This window comes from Bradysia coprophila, unplaced genomic scaffold (genome assembly GCF_014529535.1).
Source record: "Bradysia coprophila strain Holo2 unplaced genomic scaffold, BU_Bcop_v1 contig_138, whole genome shotgun sequence".
Lineage (NCBI taxonomy): Eukaryota > Metazoa > Arthropoda > Insecta > Diptera > Sciaridae > Bradysia > Bradysia coprophila.
In genome coordinates, this window is record NW_023503409.1 from 6,361,757 (window position 1) to 6,383,726 (window position 21,970).

A 21,970-nucleotide genomic window follows, 5' to 3' on the forward strand; every position below is an offset into this window, starting at 1 on the left:
TATCTTTAATTTCTTTATCTACAATTACCACAACAGCGGTATTACTGCTATTTAAACATTGTACAATTTACGTTCTGTTTCATTACAAACTCGTCAACGCATTGTTAAACTATTAAACGAGTTGTCGGTCTATCTTATCTGTACGAACGAAAGCGAAAATTGGAGATTGTTTCATTCGTCATTTCATCGAACCAAATCAATTTGTCAGAAAAACAATGTCTTCCAAGTAAGTTCGGACGTTTTGCATTAATCGGCAGTTACAATTACTGACTTAAGTCTCATTCAGGCTAATACTGCTTCTGGTTGCCGTTTTTACTCCAACAGCTTTAAGTGTAACTTGCACTTATTCACTAAGTGGAACGAACTATGTTTGTTACCTCATCGAACAAGTTGTGAACAGTGAAAATGATTTTGGTGTTATTGATGGCATTCACGTCGGTAATTTAGGAAACCAAAATGTCACTGGCGTCATATCCAGCAATTCCACCATTCGTGTCTTTCCCAGTTTATTGATCGATGCTTTTATCAATCTCAACTCGGTTACTATAACTAACAGTATGATGACATCGTTTGTGAGTTCAATCACGAATTGCGAGCACTTGGATAGTATCAGTGTCGATCGAAGTGATTTAGTTAACATTCCGCAAAGAGTTTTCGAGAGATGCACGAGGTTAAGGAATCTAAGTTTGATGAACAGTAAAATTGCTACTGTTCATGTGGAAGCATTTATTGGTTTAAGTTCATTGCAACGACTTGATCTACAACGAAATGAAATTGGCAGTTTGAACGAAAGTATATTTCGGTCACTTACTAATCTGACCGTCATTAATTTGTCGAATAATGAACTGAACAAGATGGAGCGACTACCTTCACTTTTTGCGACTAATGTGAATTTACAATATGGCTGGTTGGACCACAACAATTTAACAAATTTGGGCAATGATTTGTTCCTCAATTGCATTAACCTTGTCGGCATTTCCTTTATTGGTAATCGATTGACAGCTCTTGAAAATGGGCTATTTTCCACTCTCGCAGATTTGAATGAATTTGAGTTGGGTCACAATCAAATCCAAAACCTACCTATTTTCACCGGTGTTGGGAAACTGGCTAGACTCGATGTTACCAACAATGAGATAAAAGAAATCAAGGCCGCCAATTTCGAAGATTTAACGAGCTTAATATCGCTGACATTGTCTTATAATCTAATTGAAAAGATTGAAAATGGCTCTTTTATAGGAATGTCGTACCTCAGAGAACTATCACTCGCTAACAACAAACTAGCGGTTCTCGAACGAGACACATTTATTGGCCTAGATAGACTGGATATCTTGGATTTGTCAAACAATCAATTATCTTATTTAAATACCGATTCATTTAGTGAGCAACCTGTCGTTAGACGTTTCATTTTGAATGACAATCAAATTTGGGGAATTCAAAGTAATATTCTCGAAAAGTTTGCTCAACTTCAACGAATGGACTTATTGAGAAATGAATGCATGGATAGTGTGGTCACCATTTATCGCTACCAGGGCGAATCCTTTGCATCACCTTCACTCGATGTTTGTATAAATAGTGGAATAGGGAATCGAACTAACTTTGTGTTGATTATCATTGCGCTGAGTTTTTCGTTCTTAAAGTGGTTCTAGTTCATTAAATGCTACTTTGGGAAGATGATGCCTTCTTTCCAAAAACTACTCATGTCGGCCAGGTGCTGGATTGTTGTGCAAAATATATGTTTGTTCAGAAAATAAATGCGAAATTTTTTTTTGTTAAATTCAGGAAATTTTTGTTTTATTTATCGTTTGATTTGGCTGAGCTCCTAAAGGTTCCAGAAAATTGCAGAATGAATAAGAGCTTCCTTTCGGAACAAAAACGTCATTCTCACGAATTCCCTAGTTTTGTCCTTAAAATATTTCTAAAACAACAAATTGTATTCCGAGAATCTGTGCAACCTTTCTAAACCAGCCTATCAATATGTCTAAATCACACCCCTCAATGCAAACGTCCTTAAAACAGACTACTCTCATGCTTACGCTAAGAAAAAAGTACGAACGTGAGGCATTAGCATCTCTGAATAACAGTGAAGACTGAGAGAATAAAATTCGAATGAGGAAAAAACAGGATTTAAAACAGCAGGAAATGCAAGGGAATGACCACAATGCTTTGGAATGACTAAATCTCCACTAAACCACACGTCCCTAATGTCCTTGGGAAATAACAAACGAATAATTCAAAAATTCCTGGTAGTGTATGGAGCTAAGTCCACCGTCATAACGAGTGAAAATAAGCCTCTCTGTTGGTCGTGTTGTTCGCAATTGAAAGTTGCATATCAATAACAATTCGATGGGCATTTCTAAGTTCATTGTCGTCATAGATAAGTAATTGTTGCGAATTCTGCAAATTCAGTTTCACAAAAACAGTTCTTCCGAAAATCATATGATTTGATTGTGTTGCAATCGAACGAAAATAAATATTTTACCACGAAGTGACATGAATGAACCAATTAATAATAGAATTCTACGTCCAATAACATCATCTTATCACATGACGATAAGATATGAGTGTGCTATCAGTGCTACAAGAAAGTTCAATCAAAATTCAGCCGAAATTTGCTTCAGCTGATTTTCAGCTGATTCACTCATACAAACAAAACTGGCTATGTATCTTTATACAGTTCTACCACTACCACGCGCATGCGGTTACTGTTAAATCCGTATAAACACTCAAAACCAGTTTTGTTTGTATGAGTGAACCAGCTAACAATCAGCTGAAGCAAAATTTGGCTGAAATTTACTTGACTTTTCCTGTACCATTCATTTACTTGATGAACACTCATACAAATCAATCAGTAATCAGTTTTTACAAGTTGTTTTTAATCGACGTAACACAACATTCTAAGCAAAAAATGGTTCTACGGTATACGTCCAAAATGCACCGATATTTTTTATAAGTTCGTCTAAACTTCGAAACGTACAGCCGCCCAAATTCCGAAAGGGCGACGATATATCTTTGATTTTCCACAATCTTAATGTTCTATAGAGTGTTATGATGAAAGAGAAAGAGATCTTTTGACAAGTACCCCAAGGCAAGTTATAATAAACTAGTCTTCGGTCCTCTCGCTCTCAACGTACGTACCTCGTTGAAAGAGAAGTATTTTTTTCTCAAAGTTAAGACTTTGACAAGGCAAGTTATAATAACTAGTCTTCGGATTTCTAACTCTGACCATAACAGTCTATCGATCAAAAATGTGGTTGATAATTTTGTAATCAGACACAATATTTTGGAGAAAAAAATCCTGATTCTATAAGAATCTTAGTCCACCGCCAGAACTAGTAAGGGAAGGCCGCTCTGTTGGTTGTTCGAGATTGAATGTTCAAAATCAGTAACGGACATTTCTAAGTCCATTGACGACGTTGATAACTACGGAAACTGAACTTGTAGCTCTTCCGAAAATCATATGATTTGATTGTGATGCAATCGTATTGAGGTATCCATTACAGCGAAGTGACATGAATGAACAATCTAATAAAAGATTTTTATGTCCAATAACATCGTCTTATCACATGACGATAAGATATTAATGTGCTATCGGTGTTTTCATTCATTTATTTGATGAAAACTCATACAAATCAATCAGTAATCAACAAGTGCTAACAACAGCAATACCTCGTTCTCGTACATAACAATTAGAAAATGCGGTAGGTGGTATAACGTAACAGTGAATTTTATTCAATCTAATCACCTGTGATATTTGCAGTTGTTTTCTCGGTTCCGCTTTGGTTATTTTGAACTTTTTCGTCGTTTCTAAAGCTACTGCAGTGGTGAGATGTGCGTACACTGAAGATAATATTTATGAAGAATATCGCTGCGACATCGAATTTTCCAACATTACGAGTGAACATGAGCCGCTAGTAATTGAAGGAAGCCATTTGAATGGAAGGAGTGACAAAGACGTGATGTATCTAACCACAGCGTGGAGAGTCACTCTCCCTGTGTTGCCTGAAGCTATTTTCAACAAATTTACCAACGTCAGACATGCAGTTTTGTCCGATATGGAATTGAAAGAAGTAAGCGCAAATTCCTTTAGAGCCTGTGACGCAGCGGTTTACATACATCTTGGCAATAATGACCTCACTATAATTCCATCACGTGCATTTCAAAACTGCAATAGACTAACCAATTTGCAGCTGTACATGAACAATATCTATTGGATTAGCGATGCGGCCTTTACAGGACTAGAAAATCTAATAACCCTGGACATATGGATAAATCAACTGACAGAAATCAGCGAAAATCTTCTAAAATCATTGGTAAGCCTGACGTCTATCGATTTCTGGGACAATCAAATCAGCTATATTCATCCAGATGCATTTGATGCAATGACACAGCTAAGATCGTTACGATTGTCAAGTAACCGATTGGAGACAATTAACAGTCAGTGGTTCAAGAAATTCGAGCGGTTGACGAGTTTAAGTTTGGATGGAAATCGAATCACTTCGGTGTCGCCTTCTATGTTCGAAAATTTGAGTACCTTGCTGTATTTACAACTGCGGGACAATGGTCTGCACACAATTGCACCGAACAGCTTCTCGACGTTAAGCAATCTCGGATCACTAATTCTATACAACAACAGTTTGTCTGTCCTTGATGACAGCACATTTGTTGGTTTGGGCAACGTGACTACTATATATTTGCAACAAAATTCCATCAAGAACGTAACTGCTGAACTCTTTGATCCATGTGTTTCACTGAATTCTTTAGATTTGTCGTCAAATAATTTGACGAGCATTGGATTGGAGGTTTATAGTAAGCTACCGACAGTAAAACGACTTTACCTGTCGTACAACAATTTGGGAAATTTCCTAAATTCGCAAATCTTTGAACATTTCATAAATTTGACACTATTGGAAATCTCTGGCATGGGAATTACCGAAATTCCACAGGGAACATTTACTGCTCAGACGAATTTATTTTCGCTCCTGATGGACAACAACCAAATACGACGATTGAATTCTGATTCATTCGGGCATTTACCTTTGCTGGACGAGTTAAGTATTGCCACAAATGGCTTGGCAGAAATTCAGAGAAATTTCTTCGAAAATTTCCCCAGTCTGAGGTATCTTGGCACACTGCGAAACGAATGCGTTGATATAGGTTTCAACATCATAAATCCATTCAGCAATCAGAGTTTGGCTTATTTTGAGAAATGTTTTGAGAATTGGGAAACACCGGGAACCACACCGGGTACCACAGCCGAACCGCCAGTAACAGATAGTTCAGCGACGTCATCATTGGGTATGTGCACCTTATCAACAATTACGTTAGCAGCCGTTTTTTATTTGTGTGGCGAATTTCTCCATAAGTTCCATTGTTAGTCATTGCAAAATGTTTGCGAAAATAAATTTGTTGTCGAAAGTCGCGGAGTTCCCTCAAGTGGTTTCGTGACAGATATTAAAAAAGTGTGAAATCGAACGTAAAATTGTTATCATTTCTAAATTCACAACGAGATAAGATATGGAACGGGCACGTCATAGCAACAAGCTCCGTGAAATGAGTGAGGTAAAAATGAGCTTTGTCAATTGTATGTTGAAGAGTCGTGAATTCAGTCAGTTATTCAAGAGGAGCTTCTCATTTTTTTTTTTTTTTTTTGGAAATATGTCATAACATGCTTAATTACTGATTGATCACAAGGATCAAAATCATCGCCGTAAAACCTCAAAATGAGTCTATGACGAATGTGAATTATACTCTGTTGAGATCAATTACTTGTATACGTATTCGAAACGCCTCTCGTTGTATGCCTTTGTTTTCGAAATTATGTTTTTTTAATGACTTCCAATTAGTAACGAAAACACGACGCACCATTCCGTGAAATTTTATTTGTTTTCAAATCGAAGCGTTAAGTTTTCCACATAAATCCAGCCGTATAACCCATGAACACATCATGAAAATGCCAACGCGCATTTACCGAACAAATAAAAACAACAAAACGACAACTAATTAACATTACCACGCATGTAATTAACTCAACCTCTTCTCCAACTGGCGGTATTTTTTGTTTACACACATCAGTATACATACATCACTAACATGCTTAAACACACCAACTGAACCATATTTCTATATACAGAGGATAATTATTATCCTCGGAAAAATCAAAATCGTTAATGGTAATGACGAACGGCGATAAAGCATGTGGATTAACATTTAGTGTGTGTACTTTTATAAAAAAAGGTTTTCTAGTGTTTAGGATAGTTTGTTGATATTTCATAACACTCTCTCGGTTGATAGTAGTTTGTCTGTAAATTGTGTCACTTAAAATCCTTTACACAAATCATTTAATTGTTCAAAGAACTCAAACATTGAAGAGAGTCGCTAACAATACAATGAATCTTTGTTTAGTTAGTCAATAAATTCGTCATGATGCTGTTACGCGTCTTTTTCCTTGTTTATTTGGCATATAGATCCTTACACATGATAGTTTTTGTTCATAACACACTCACCACCCAATACGGCGTCAGAATTTGAATCAACAATAGCAACACCAGCACCAACAACACCTTCTCTCATAAATTCCATTCATAGCTATCGTCACCGTTAGTTTATTTATTCTTTCTGGTAACGAATTTGTTAAAGGAAAGAACGTATAATTGAAAACAAACAGTTCAGAAATGAGCTCCACTCACATATTGAGCGAAAGTGTGCATTCCATGTTATATAAACGAAAACAGAAAGAAGAGAAAATCAAACTTAACCAAACAATTTTCTTTCTCTTCGGTTGAAAATTCTATCAAACATACGATAGCATTCGAAAGCTCGTCATCACCAGCAATCGCCAGTCAAGTTTAGATCGCTTGCAAGCTCGGGTTGCGATTTCGCTGTTGAGTATAATCATTCGGTGAAGTTATGTGCTGTACTGTTTTAAAAATACGTTTTCAGTCGGTGAATGAATATTATTCTGTAATATACCCTTGAATATCCGACCGGTTCAGTTGTGTATAAATTGTATTTACGAAAGGTAAACGGTGGTTAGTTACTTCATTTTTTCGTTCGTTTAAAGTAGAAAAAAATTCTTTCCTTTTTAACAAAATACATTTTATAAGCGAGATAGATTTTGTGTATTAAATTTGTTTACATGTAGAGAATGTTGTTGACTCTATTTTACATTAAATTTTTTTCTTTTGTTTTTCGAATTTGCTGCAAACAAAATATCGTTGAACAAAGATCGGAAAATAAAACAAAAATTTCATGTGGTTATAAAGGATATACATTTCAGTCAATATCCATTCCATAGATCCACGCATATACGGTATATATACCCCTTAACGGAAAAGAGAATTGAAAATGCCGACTCATAAAAAGTCGTTGAGAGTTGATATTTATTTAATTTGTTGCGTATGCTGATGGACATTTTTTGGTTTTTCGACACATAAACCCCCGAAAGAGCGCTACTCCACATTCTGTCAACACACTGTATTGAAATATGCGATGTGATGTATGTTGAATAATTTATTTGGAATATTTTATCGCTTGTCGGAGGATTTATATTATAAGGCAATTTCTGTGAAATTAAATTTTCATGTTTTAAGTCACCGGAACCGGGTTCCTATTTCTGATTAAATAAATATTTATTTTTATGACAAATTGTCATAGGTCATTACAAGTAATCTATTTTGATAAGGTTAGTGATGATATCGTAAAATATGGACGTAAGATTATTAACATGAAAAGTTCATCAAAAAGTTGACGAGGGTCGGTCTTAACGTAAATGAAAATCGTCATTATGTGTGTCACATTTTATTATCGCTGGAAGTTGTATTTTAGATGCTAATAAAACTCAACAGATTTTGGCGGCTTTGGGAAATGAATACTCCTCGGAATGGACGACCCATTTTTCTTTAAGCCAATTTAAAAGGAAAAATTCTTTTGAAAAAATATTTGAGATTTACATAAATAAAATTAGTCAACTTTTGGCGAATTAGAAAATGAAACTTTCGACAAACCATAGATAATAGAATGCTTTCCTTAATTTTTCCCAATTTTAACAAATTTTTCCAAAAAAAAAAAATCGTGAAAATAGGAAAAATTTGAGTAAAAGCGTGAAAATGTTCGTAAAAAATGGGAAAACGTTTTCCCAAAAATAGTCCTAGTTGATATCTTTAAGTTTTCAAGAAGAATACATTCTTTAGCTAGGTAAAGGACGGGAAATAGAAAAACGCGACTTTCTACTTTACCTCCTTACCGCAAATTACGTAATACCTACCACATCTACGTCAAATTTTTAAAAAGTCTGTAGCAAATTTCCTGAAATTGGTTTTCTACCATCTGTAATCATCATCATCATCTGTCGTCTTATTCCTCGAGGGAGCATAAAGAGTCTATCTATGAGACCATCTGTTACTTCTATCAAAATATTACCTTTTCAATAGTTCAATTATTATTACATTTGGTGTTGTCCTTCCTAACAACCGGAAGTGCAAAGTGTAATTTGTTCGAGAGTTCAAAAATTAACCAACTAGAAACAACTAATCATATTTCGTCAACAACGATGAACAAAAATGTAGGAGAGGGTTTGGTATCTAAGAGTTCCCCCAACTAAAAGAAGTAACAGATTTAGCAGATTATAGCAATAGACCTGACAGTCATAAATGGTTGGGATTCATTTATTTATCAAATTAAGATCCTATGTTGCATTAACCATCAAATGATAACACGGGGAGGAGATGCTCAGCTACTCAGTTATGTACTTAAAACATTCTCGGAAACTGTACCCGTGTCCGCCTTATATTAGGAAAATACCAAAAAATAAGCCAAGGTGAACATTTAATGTTTAGATTTGATACAGCGTCAAATCGGTCTCGGTGATCTGGGTCTAGGACACCCATTCGTATACATTTGAGTTTAAATTGCCACCTGAAACCAGACTGTTTGACATTCAAGTAAACATTTTGATTAATTCATCCTAATAATATCATCCTCCACGAAAATCTATAGATGCAACGCACTTCAAGCATGAATGGTACTCTAAATAGAGTCCTGAAACGGGACAAAATAGTACTCTATTTGGCAGCTGTCACTCGAAGCACTTTTGCTTAGCATTTCATTTTTTCCCAAATGATTTATTCGAAAAAAAAACTCCGACTAAATGTCTCTATTAATGTAACCGTAAAACATCATATTCTTTTCGCAAGAAAACAACTTGAATTTACGGCAACTTCTTCGCATTGATAACGTCACAGAGAAATTAAACAAAATACGAAAACGTATGATTTATATCATATGCTTCTGTCGTTCAAGTTAAGAAAGTACAAAACTTTAGCCAAAGCACCAGTTTCGCACACAAACAATTACACACAAACAAAGCCAGCATATAATAAATTCACATTTGCAATTTATTGCTCTGCAAGACAGATATAGATTATATGTTCCGGTTATTAACAAAACGATAATAATTCCAACTTTCCCAGGCAGGCAGTCACATGCGGACAGATTATTTATAGCTTTCAAAAGCTTAGCGGAATATGTAATATTAAGCGATCAGTGCTGCATGCAGAATTATTTCGAGTATATCAACTCACAGATTCATCAATTTAACCGAATCTATATTAAGAACGCATGTATGGTGTGCCTGGAATAGAATATATTATGCACGTTCACGCATCGACCAAAGCTTAACGTCAAACAATGCAAACAGAACCATAACAGAACAATAACATTCCATCAAAGTGTGATATGTGAATGGAATAATATATGCGCCATACCAACAATGCATGGTTCTCTCTTACCAGCATCATATCAACTTAGAGATAATCTTTCGTATCCGTTTCCGCATCAGCAAAGTGTTATTGTGTGGCTTAAAGTCTGAATAAAAGAAAAACATATTGCCGGGACTTAACAGTGCGAAAATTCGACACCAAGTACACTAAACAAAAGCAAATTTTTGGACAGAACTAAAACGAGAATTTTTTTTTTCTAATTTACATAAGTAAATAAATCAAGTGCATAATACACATTTCAAATTCTATTTTCGGATAATTCAATTATGGATACAATGAGTCGAAGGAGACGCCAAAAAGGCGACCCATGTAACTGTTTACGACCCCTTATACGATTGTGGGGAATCACAACAGCAATTGGTGAGTACATTTCGAGAGATTTATTCTTTTTTCGTTGAAAAATAGAGTGAGTTTTGCATTATTAAAATATTGCTGTGACGTTGCTGAATTCTTTATGCAGCGATATTGCAACGTATAACGTAAGGACCATTTATACATGAATATACAATGAAAAGCAGGGACTGCTTTAAGGAATTACATTTTAAAATTCTTAAAAATTGTTTAGAACTCTTATCTTGTTATGAGATATGGAAATGCTATTTGGAAATGAAAGCTCAAATGTACTATAAAATTGTCAACCGATGGGAAATCGCGCATAGAATTTTTAAGAATTTAATTCCATTAAAATATGCCCTGGAAACGTTATGTGTCTGGCTGATTACATTAAAGGGGACTTAGAAAAATAAATTTTTCATTACCGCTGACACGTTGGCAACACACGAATTTTAATTTTAATTTATTAGTCGGCTAATGAAGAAACCCAAAAATTTTATTGTCGAAAGCATAAGCTCCTGGTATGTAAACTGTCCGTTTTAAAATTCATTAATTTTATAATTTTTAGAAATCAGCTACAGTCAGCGGTTTATTGAATAAACGTTCGTTCGCAACGTTTATGAACCCTCTGATTTTTTTCTTCAACATAAATCTAGATACCACAACGCTCGTATCTTCCATGTACTTTATACCAGTGAATTATTTCCTACCCTCAACGATATCGCATCGGTTTTGGGTGTATACTTACAAGATATGCTTGAAGAAGAGAGAGAGGTCTAAAACTAAATAAATGAAAATTCTACCACGACAAAATGTGGGTGCCTGCAAGGTTGAATTTAAATTAACTATTTTATTCAATGCAATAAAAAATAATTGTCTATTCGGTTATAAAAGGTTTTGAGAGTCATTTTCGGCTATGCATTTAGATTTGAATTTTCCTTCCAAATACGCCGGATGTGGTGTCGTAGTATATACTACACCTTTCAAAACACATAAAAGGAGGGTTTCGTTCGATTTATGTTGCTAACAATATGTTTGCTTGACAGGTGGAAAAGGTGGAATAGAGAGTGGGAGAGTAATTTGTTTTCGTGTTATGATGATTTTATGTGCGCATATTGGAACATTATAACCCAGAAAATGTAATTTTGAATTTACTTTCAACGCCATTATTTCGCTCTCTGGCCCATTTTGAATGTGATCTGGAAAAAGATTTATTTATAATAAACATAAACCCGTGTAATATGTATTTTCTCGGATGACGGGGTATCGTTTCGGGCGACCAGGCTACGGAACTCTTTCAACGAACTTCACAGCGCATATTACATTCTTATATGGCTGAATAAGGCAGTGAACTGGTTGAAACTCTATGGAAACCACAAATCGAACAGCTGATGAACATGCGATCGGTTGGTAGTCATTATAGGCAGATACAATACAAATGGACAATGCTTAAAAAACTTAGAGCAAAAGAGATGCACGATTTTGTGAGAGAATTTCATACTTTTACTCTCTCAAAATCTTGCAACTCTTTTGCACTAAGTTTTTAAGCATTGTAGGGCCGAAAAGGAGTCTTATTGTCTTATGAATCAATCAACCTACGTAGCTCAACCTAAAAGGCGTTCCAAGATCTTTTTCTCAAATTTATCGTTTTAAGTAACTGAACCCATTTATCTCCAATAGAATTCCAAGAAAAATTCGTATCGAATTGTACGTAATGTTGTTTTAAGCATATGCTCACTTACGTGATTTTCGTAGAAAAGTTTTGCCAATCAAATGTGAAATTTTCCCTTTCAAGCTTAGATTTTAATGATTTTCTCCGAAATTAAATAAGTTACAGATAAGCACTACGCTACCATATCAAAAAAAGAATCAGTTAACTGAAGTAAAATAAACTAAGGACAACAGTTCATCAAGACGCTAAGCAATAATCGATCTTGATATCATCAGAAACTTGTTTTCGATAAACAAAACGCAAAAGACAAATACGACTAAAAGCAATTATTTGTACCGAATTACTTTGTATACGCCTTATCGGAACTGACTACCTTTTATCTAGAAAAAGTTGTATTAGAACCACATATATAATGTAATCAACATTTGATCCATGCTCATCACAAGTCCTACAAGTTTTTGACACACATCCCGAAATTAAGTTTGGGACTGAAATTATATGTTGGCTATTATACTGGTTTCGTTATTGGTTATTTGTTCACATAAAACAGTCCAAAAGGCACTGTCCAGCGGGTGGATTCAGAAATGGAGTTTGATGTGAGTGTTTTTATCTTACAATTTTTTAAACTGGCGCTCCAAAATTAAAGGGTACAGTGGGTTTATTTGGTTCTGAACATATTTGAGATTTTTTAAAGTTTTAAAAGTCATCGATCTTCCCAGTCAATTAAGTGTTTCCAGTTTATGATATTTTGGCGCAAAATTTGAAAAAGACTTAGCGAATTCAAACTTTGCGCCAAAATATCATTGACTTGGAATTGTTTACTTGACTGGAAAAATCGATGACTTTGAAAATTCTGACAAATGTAAAATTTCTTAAAACAAGATGCAACGAAGAAATTTAGAAAATTGGCCGTAGCCTGTGGTGTTTCAAATTTTTAAACATTTTCCAAATAATAATCGAAATACAAAAATGTTTGATGGCATAACTGTATTTCTATTCGAATTTTGGTGTTTTAAGTGACTTTCAAAGTGATTTATAAAAAAAGTTTTAACTTTTTTCGGTAAATAATACGAGACAAAGTGTCTTATAAATAGGTTCTCCATCGATAAAAAATAAAAAAAAAATGTTTGGAACTTAATTGTTAGAAAAATACCATGGAAACAGATCCGTTTTAGTGAGACACGGGTACAGAGACAAATTGTTTCTGCTTGCAAGCGACGGGTGAGATACCTTGAACAACCACGACCTTCTGCCAACAAAAAGAGTTTGGAAGTCTGCATAAACGTCTACTTTCGGCATTCGAGTCGCACTGTCCTTAATAATAACACGTCTGCAAGGGCAAATAAACTTATTTATAACAAAAATGATTTTTTTTTTCTTCTCTCGTCATGCTCTTTTGATGATGATAATATACGTAGAAAACTAAGTTTCATTTCGGAATCAAAGTTTTCTCATATCGTAAAAAAAAACTTTTCCTAATAATTAATTTGATTTATTTTTCTTGTGGCTTTTATTAGTTCGGTGTAATATCTCTTCAGCACGAACATTTCTGTTCCATTTTTTTAATGAAGGTAATGTCACCAGTCCCAACAATATTATGACATGGGTTCAATTTCGTTTTATTTTTAAATTGTATTTCGAGATTGAAAATTCTGATCATATTCCACGTATTCTGAGGTCAAATTAAGAGATGGAATATTTTTTTTTAGTGCAAAATCTCGGTGTGTGAATGTATATAAAATATTCGCGTTTTCTTTCTTCAATTACATAAATTGAAACGAACTCGTCGTGTGTGTATGGGAATAAAAAAAAGTGCCAGGGAGCAATTTACACTTCGCTAAACTTTAAACATTTTCTAAATTAAAATGCAAAGTTTCCATTATTAGATTGAGTTTGCTGTTCTCCACTTTATCTTTTAAAAGTTAAATAAATTTTAAATCCATAAAAACAGTAGCCAAGTTTCATTTTATTAAAATTTGTAGATTTCTTTTCCTGCTGCATTTTTACAAATGTAGTTCAGGCTTCAAGTCCATACAAAGAAACATCATCTTCTTTAGACAATATATCAACCCCTTTTGTCCTTTAAGCGAGAAAACACTCTTAACGTTTCTTAACGTAAACAAATAAAACAACTCAACTCATGTACAGATGAATGGCACCATTTCCAAAGGGTCCGTTCATAAAATACGGAACACAACAATTTTTCTATTAAAGGTCCATTCTCCACACAATTCTTTCATGAAACTTTCACGGAATCAAACCAGTGTGATGTCTTTATCATCCCCTTTTGCGTCACACAATTTACGAACGGTATCTCAGTTGTAATTTGTAATTGCTGGTTGAATTGAATTTGTTCAGACTTTTCTTTAGTCCGAATCATTAAGTACTGAAGGAATTAACTTTTTATAGCGAACTTATAAAAATGCGGCGATAATGATGATGTGAATTGAAGCTGGATTTTCTGAGCATTTTTTTCTTCTCTCAAACAACAAGGAAGTGTTAATGAAACCGATCTATCATCTATCATCTTCTGTGATAATGATAAACAACGAAAGTAATTTTGTGCCACCGAGAATTGAAATACGACGGATTTCAATATCGATAACTAGATTGAAATGTCCAAAATTACAACACCCGTTTTCATGGCTTATTACAACACTCAAACCAGGGTTGAAATGAAATTCGTATGAGTTATTACAGCATTCGTTTTAAAAAATGCAAAGCAACGTGATCGATCAAATTCGAAGAGTGATTGTTTACAATGAAAATTCTGAATTTTTGTGCATTTGTCTATTTCAATTCTCGGTTGGCACAAAGCATGATGTGTTACACGTATTGTAATGAGATTTTTTCAGCACACGACCCAATTTTCCTTACTCGCTCCGCTCGTAAGGAAAACTTGGGTCTAGTGCTGAAAAAATCAACATTACAATACTTGTAACACAACATACTATTATATGACATCAACTTGGCAGTACTTAGCTAGCATTTAATTCATTTGATTTAAGTGCATCGAATGAATTAGTTAAAAAAAGCTGTGTAAATGCGAAATATATACATTGCATACGAAACGGCAATTAACCTCTTCAAACAACCTTGATTCTATACGCAAAGTAAATAAAGTTTTTATGAATGGAAAATTGCATTTGATATTTTAATAATTTCAAAGTAAGTAGTTAAATGAACTGCATTAGACAGACATTCAGTTTTGTATGAATATTAGCAAGTCAGTTTGATACTCATTCAATTTTTTCTGCTCGAGTCGGACTAGAATCACTATAAGTCCAAATTAGCCTGTGTTTGCAATATTTAGTTTTATAAACAAATAATCTAAGGAAATAGCGAAAGAAAATTGGTTACCCACATTCTCTGACATGCCCACAATTCCGTTAAAATAACCCTTCAACCTCGAACTTTCAAAGTGCCCGCAGATAAATGATAAGTTGGTGCGTTCCTTCTATCTCGCCACAGGCGTACCAACTTTTCATTTTTCTGAGTGCCGGAGCTCGGGGCATAGGGAATGAGCAACCCAATCATTTCTAGTTGATGATAAATGTAGATGTAAAAGAGAAAAGCAGCAGGACCCGATGAAATATATAAAGCATTGGTCGTTTACATAACTAAATATAAAGTATTTGAAAGTCCAGTTTCAGTTTGTACTTTGTTGACCCAAGGCGGAGCCGAGTCCAATGAACACATAAGAACGCGACCTTTCATGTACATCTCAATGTATGAAAATGATTTTATGCTGACATATGGCGTCGAAAAAAGTGAATTTAACATGTGGAGTACGGTTTATGTGTTTTGAATGAATAGATTTTATGCACAAGTTATGGTATTGCAGAGAATTTTTAACATATCGATAACGATAAACACCTGATTGAGCGACGTGTTGTCGACAAAGCGTTAGTGTACTTTTGGCAAGGGTATGACAGTATTCATGCTATTCACATCCATTCTTTGTCGAAGTGTCCAGGGGGTGACTTTTGGTCAGACAATTATGTTGTGTTACAAGTATTGTCATGTTGATTTTTTCAGCACTAGACCCAAGTTTTCCTTACGGAGCGAGTAAGGAAAATTGGGTTGTGTGCTGAAAAAATCTCATTACAATACGTGTAACACATCATGCTTTGTGCTAACCGAGAAATTAAATAGACAAGAGCACAAAAAATCATAATTTTCATTGTAAACAATCACTCTTCAAATTTGATCGATCACATTGCTTTGCATTTTCTCAAACGAATGCTGTAACAACTCATACAATAGTATGTTGTGTTACAAGTATTGTAATGTTGATTTTTTCAGCACTAGACCCAAGTTTTCCTTACGAGCGGAGCGAGTAAGGAAAATTGGGTCGTGTGCTGAAAAAATCTCATTACAATACGTGTAACACATCATGCTTTGTGCCAACCGAGAATTGAAATAGACAAATGCACAAAAATTCAGAATTTTCATTGTAAACAATCACTCTTCGAATTTGATCGATCACGTTACTTTGCATTTTTTAAAACGAATGCTGTAATAACTCATACGAATTTCATTTCAACCCTGGTTTGAGTGTTGTAATAAGCCATGAAAACGGGTGTTGTAATTTTGGACATTTCAATCTAGTTATCGATATTGAAATCCGTCGTATTTCAATTCTCGGTGGCACAAATTCCATATCAACACTGCTTTGAGTGTTGTAATATCACATCAAACGGGTGCTGAAATAAGTCACTTTACAACACTAAAATGAGTGCTGAAAAGAGTCGTATTTCAATTCTCGGTGGCACAAATCATAATTTTCATTGTAAACAATCACTCTTCAAATTTGATCGATCAAATTGCTTTGCATTTTCTCAAAAGAATGCTGTAACAACTCATACAAATTCCATTTCAACACTGCTTTGAGTCACATCAATCATATCACATCAAACGGGTGCTGAGATAAGTCACTTTACAACACTAAAATGAGTGCTGAAAAGAGTCGTATTTCCATTCTCGGTGGCACAAAAACGTTTCTCCCTGAGATTAATTGTGCCGCGTTTTAATAGATACTCAGATACTATGAGTTGTGATTATTTATAGAAGTCGTTTACCCCTCGATGTGAGTATCTTAACATTTAAAGAACGATACCAGCTTGTTGTGACGAAGAAGCTTGTACAGCTTGCAAAATTTGGTTTCTTTATTTGCTACTGTTCCGGTTCCCATTAACAAAAAGTTACAATCATTTTTTTAAATAAACTTAATCGAACGATAAATAAATAAATATTTCCTTTTTCAAAATCTTGATTATGGTTCAAGTAATTTTTTTCAATAAACATAATCTTGTTGACCATCAAAATAAAACATGCAAGCATCATTTGATGCATTGATCTAATCCCATTTGACCAAACTGTTCTCTTAAAGCTCTAATTTCATCTAAAATTTGTTGTAGTTTGACATCATTATTTGATTCTCCCGATTCCTTTTCTATAATCTCATTTATTGCATCTATAATTTCTTCGGAAGCTGTTTCAAATTCAAAAATATTTTCGCTCAATTTGCTAGTTTTAATAAATTTAGGAACAAATGCCTGAAATACGAAGTTCGGATTTGGTATTTCCGTTTCCAAGTCATTTGATTCTCGAACAAGAATTCGATTATTATTCGCCGTTCGTATGATAATCGTACCACTGTTCGATAATTGAGGCCAAATGTTAAAAATTCTACTATAAATTTCCAATCCTAAGGATCTCTCCATTTTCTTCAAACACTTTGGAATTCGAAAAAACAAAAATTTCTCTCGATTTATTAAATTTCGTGTGCATTTTTCGTAGAAATACAGAATTTTCACGCGCTGAATACGCTCAAAAAGTCTACCTTCGCTAATTATTTCTTGGGTGTCGCTTATTGTTAGAGCAGTGAGAAGATTCAACAAAATTATTGTGCAAACAATAATAAACAAAAAGAAAATGATCCCAGTGCTGGAATTCAATTTAAGATCGTCGGCATCAAACTCACCAATCATCATCACAATTGTCCGTAATAATGCAATCGGAAATGTTTGAAAATTGTGAAAGTATTCTTCTTCGTGAAGCTTCTTATCATTTCTTACGAACAATATATGGAACGAAGTAGCAAAGGCAATGATCACAAGCGAATATAAAACGAGCACTTTCATGAACGTATTCATTGCTCGATTGAAAATAGCAATGTAGGTAGAAAGTGATGCTAGACGTATTTTGGAAAGGATATGTAGGAGCTCGTAAGTGCATAACAATATTAAAGCGACGTGACGAATTTTTCTCGATTTAATATCGATTTTTTCTGGTAAAAAGAAAACTTCTACTCCAAAGTAAATTAAGATTATTTCCATTAAATTTAACAAGCCCAAATGACCTTGAAAGTTTAAATAAAATTGACACAGCTCACGCGCAACCAGATAGACTATAACGATCTTACAAATCCATTTCCAAAATGAAAGTGCGCCGCTTATATCTCTCAATTCATCGCTGGCTATTGAATGATAATAAATCATGTAGCCAATCATTGAGACAATGAACACAGACAGAATCATCAAATTTAAATAAAAAACTTTTGCCGCTTTGTTCCATTTCAAATTCAGAAATAGTCTGGGAATCGGATGCTCGAATAATTCATGCAATTTTTTACATTTTGTAATTCTTTTCAACACTGTCATTTCTCTTTTGTATTCATCCGAATAACAAACCTTGAAAAATGGACTTAAATCAATGATGATGTCACCGGACGTCTCATCAAGTTTTATGGACCTGTCGAATTCATAGCGAAGTTGAGCCAAAGTCTTTTTATCAAATTGACGTCCAGATGGTTCTGGCTGTAGAAAATGGTAAGGTTAACAGAAACGTTACGTGCATGTTCTATTATGACTCACAACATCTGCAATTTTTTGACTATTCAATTTAACAATTTCACTATCCTCGTCTCCATGACCCATCACTGTGAAATGACTATATTCTCGAGCTTACTGGAAACGACTAAACTATTTTGACTTTTTTGGTGTTATCAGTTGAGGTGATAAGCAAATTTATTGCATGTTTTTGATTGCCAAAAAGTTGATAAGAATATTTTACGATTTGATGTTAAATGATGAAAGGTGCGTTCAGTCAGTAATGACTGTAAATAGTTTTACATTTACTCGTATTTACTCTAAAGTCATTTGTATTTACAATAGGGGAATTCCGTTCATTTTATTTATACTGAGTATATCGCGTATATTCTGAGTATATCCAGTATAACGAGTATATCTTCGTATATTCCGTATATCGAGTATAAGTCGCACGTGTTTGACAAAAGCCACATGTAGAAAAATGAAATTTTTTACGCGATGGATTTCGATCAAACAAAATGTCAGTGTGTTGCTTATGATCTCAGGAGTCTGGCAAGGTAATTAGTTTTTCAATCGGACTAATATCGGCTGAGCGATAAGACTCTGAAATCATGTGCCAATCACATACAAAAACAAACATTTTCCAAAGTATTATCGCTAAGCCGATATTGGTCCTATAGGTCTGTTCCAAGGCCATATCAATTGTCAAATTTGATACATAGACAACATAACCTAAACAACTGCTCATGAAAAATGAGCTGCCGAAATAGGCGCGAAGCAGCTTCAATACGTAATTTTTTTTGAAAGCTGTCACTATAAGTATACGGCGCCTCAAAATTTCAGCAAAAAACAAAGGTTATGTCGTCTATGGACCAAATCGTCGTGGTTCGGGTTGTCAAAGTTCGCCTTTACAGTTATTTGGAACAAACCTATTGAAAAACTAATTACCCTGCCAGACTCCTGAGATCACAAGCTACACACTGGCATGTTGTTTGATCGAAATCCATCGCGTAAAAAATTTCATTTTTCTACATGTGGCTGTTGTCAAACACGTGCGACTTATACTCGATATAAGGAATATACAAAGGGGAAATTATATTCGACCAATATTTTTTGATCGACGACCATTGGAATTTTTCCTTTTACAAATATTTTAATTCTCGCTACCGTTATTATCATCAAATTGGTACCAATTAGATGGAAATATTGGTAAATGGAATTATTTTTAACGCTCAACCCAAAACTAATAACGTTCGATTATTACCATCCATATACAAAGATATACTCGATATACTGGATATACTCAGAATATACGCGATATACTCAGTATAATAAAATGAACGGAATTCCCCTAATGAAGTTTCTGCTATTAGAAAGAAAAACGAATATTTTTGAGCATAAATGTAGACTATAAATTTGACTTCTGTTCATTCATCTTCCGCTACAGCCAAAACTAATTTTTTATTAAAGCTAACACTTTCGTGGTCGTTATTGCGGTCGTACATTTTTCGAAAAGGATTCTGATGAAAAGATATCAAAAATGAAATACGAGGTTACCATTTTAGCTAAGTACGCTAAGAGGCACCGCTTAACATATATTATGAGCAAGGATATAAAAATCAGAATAAAATTTAATAATCAAAATAGGATGAAACTCAGTATTTATCCATTCTACTGATCTCTGATCTCGGGAAATTCCTGCATAGGAATGTAGGACATCTATGAACTTTGAAGGTCCCCGTGCACCACTCCTTCAATTTTTGTACCATTGCTGTTAGAATTCAACCCACTATCGATTGCGATCCCAATGAGTTTTCAATCACTGTCTCTGTGGACAGGATGGCCTATGTTCCACTGCCACCGATGGTACGGATGAAAATCAAAAATTTTTGTGGAACCTTGTTCAGGACTCCAAGCTGTCTAATAACATCCAAAAATATCAAAAGTGCATCGAAATGCTCAGTTAAAATTTATTCAACCGCACCATGAAGGTCATGAGAAAATTAAGTTTTGTGGACGCCTCGTCTGATGACAGTTCGGGTGAGAAATATTTATTTACATGACAGTGGATAAAAAGTTGAAAAGTCCAGTTGTCGTGTGAATATGTCTTGTTTTCTCTAGTGATGTAATTCGCAAGTGTTTTTACAGGAGAGAAAATGGACATTTACTCCGCCGATCTGTCACCTTTTAGTTTTGAAAAAGTTTTTCGTGAAGAAAACCGGTTAATCACACCAAGCATATAAAAAAACGTTGTGTTCACCTCTGGATATTCTAACTCAAGCGATTCGAGACTCTCGCTCCGCTCTGGCCGCAAAACTTCGCTATTGTTTAAATTTTTTTTTGTCTCAACAAATAACTAATGCTATTATTTTTAACTGTTTCTCTCTGCAGTGCACATCCCCAACATTCTCTATTCCTCTTGAACATAAAATAATCCGATAACTCTACGCACGACAACGAATTGAAAACCTTTATAACAGTATTTTCACTGCGGAAGTAACTGCAGCTTTTTGCTTTTGCAACGGAAACATTTTGTTACAAAATACCTTGGTACCTTCCATTTTAATTTTGCTGCCAGTTAAGTATAAATTAACACAGCAAACACATAAGTAGTAGTTCTCAGACTCGTTTCATTAAATATTGTCGGAAAATATGTTTCAATTCTGTGGCTATTGTTTACTTTGACATTTCCATTTCGAATGGGAATATTGATTCAACAATCTGTATATAATTTAGTTAATTAGCATATAAGAACGATACGAAACTCTTTTCGTTGATTTGAAAGGACAAATGCTACAACATGAACAAATATACGGCCCGACCTTTTAAATAACCAACACTAAACTTCAACTGCAAAAAGCTAACGATTATATAATTTGAGCAATCAATTTACGTAGCATTTCCTCTTCTCGTTTTCCACAATTTCTTTTCCTTTGGGCATTTCCATTTGTTGTTCAGTTAATGTACGCGAACAAAAAGCGGTTGATGTTTCTTTTTGTTCAACTGTGTGTTTTTGATGACCAATCAAATATTTTTTTGTTCCTACCTTTTGTCAGGATATAATTTTGGTATACACAGGACCCTTTTCCAGGAAATGAAGGATATACGTTGTTATTTTCATGTTGATTGATTGTTAATAAGTAGAATAGACGTTTATGGAATAACAAATGTATGACTGACGGACTATCATTGTGAACGGTTGATTGTTTTAGAGGGGGAAAATTTTCTAATAATAATACGGACCTGTGATGTTGACATTGATTGCATTAACATAAAACTTAAGAGGGAAACTCATTTACTGATTGACTTTCTTGACATTATGTTGATAATATAAATTTACTTACATCGGCCGAGTA

The 21,970-nt window shown here is 34.4% G+C and overlaps 3 protein-coding genes across 3 annotated transcripts; 2 read left to right on the plus strand and 1 right to left on the minus strand.

The window, feature by feature from the left end:
• The first annotated feature begins 82 nt into the window (after positions 1-82).
• Positions 83-1,777, plus strand: LOC119073742 (slit homolog 2 protein-like). The gene is made up of 2 exons (XM_037179400.1): positions 83-226; positions 287-1,777. Exons 1-2 carry the CDS (start codon positions 216-218, stop codon positions 1,644-1,646), a joined length of 1,371 nt encoding a protein of 456 aa, XP_037035295.1. The 5' UTR covers positions 83-215; the 3' UTR covers positions 1,647-1,777.
• A 1,776-nt stretch (positions 1,778-3,553) lies between these two features.
• LOC119073740 (leucine-rich repeat-containing protein 15-like) lies at positions 3,554-5,469 on the plus strand. Its single transcript, XM_037179398.1, has 2 exons — positions 3,554-3,698; positions 3,758-5,469. Exons 1-2 carry the CDS (start codon positions 3,694-3,696, stop codon positions 5,373-5,375), a joined length of 1,623 nt encoding a protein of 540 aa, XP_037035293.1. The 5' UTR covers positions 3,554-3,693; the 3' UTR covers positions 5,376-5,469.
• Positions 5,470-16,915: 11,446 nt separating this feature from the next.
• On the minus strand, positions 16,916-18,746 carry LOC119073741 (transient receptor potential cation channel protein painless-like). The gene is made up of 2 exons (XM_037179399.1): positions 18,660-18,746; positions 16,916-18,602 (listed from the first exon to the last, which is right to left on the minus strand). The coding sequence occupies exons 1-2, from the start codon at positions 18,720-18,722 to the stop codon at positions 17,124-17,126; spliced, it is 1,542 nt and encodes a 513-aa protein (XP_037035294.1). The 5' UTR covers positions 18,723-18,746; the 3' UTR covers positions 16,916-17,123.
• Between the last annotated feature and the right edge of the window lie 3,224 nt (positions 18,747-21,970).

Bases quoted from the DNA above. Each gene is read 5' to 3' on its own strand.
- LOC119073741 (XM_037179399.1), bottom strand. From the start codon at position 18,722: ATGGGTCATGGAGACGAGGATAGTGAAATTGTTAAATTGAATAGTCAA. The intron at 18,603-18,659 runs GTGAGTCATAAT...CATTTTCTACAG, and splicing joins GTCAAAAAATTGCAGATGTT to CCAGAACCATCTGGACGTCA.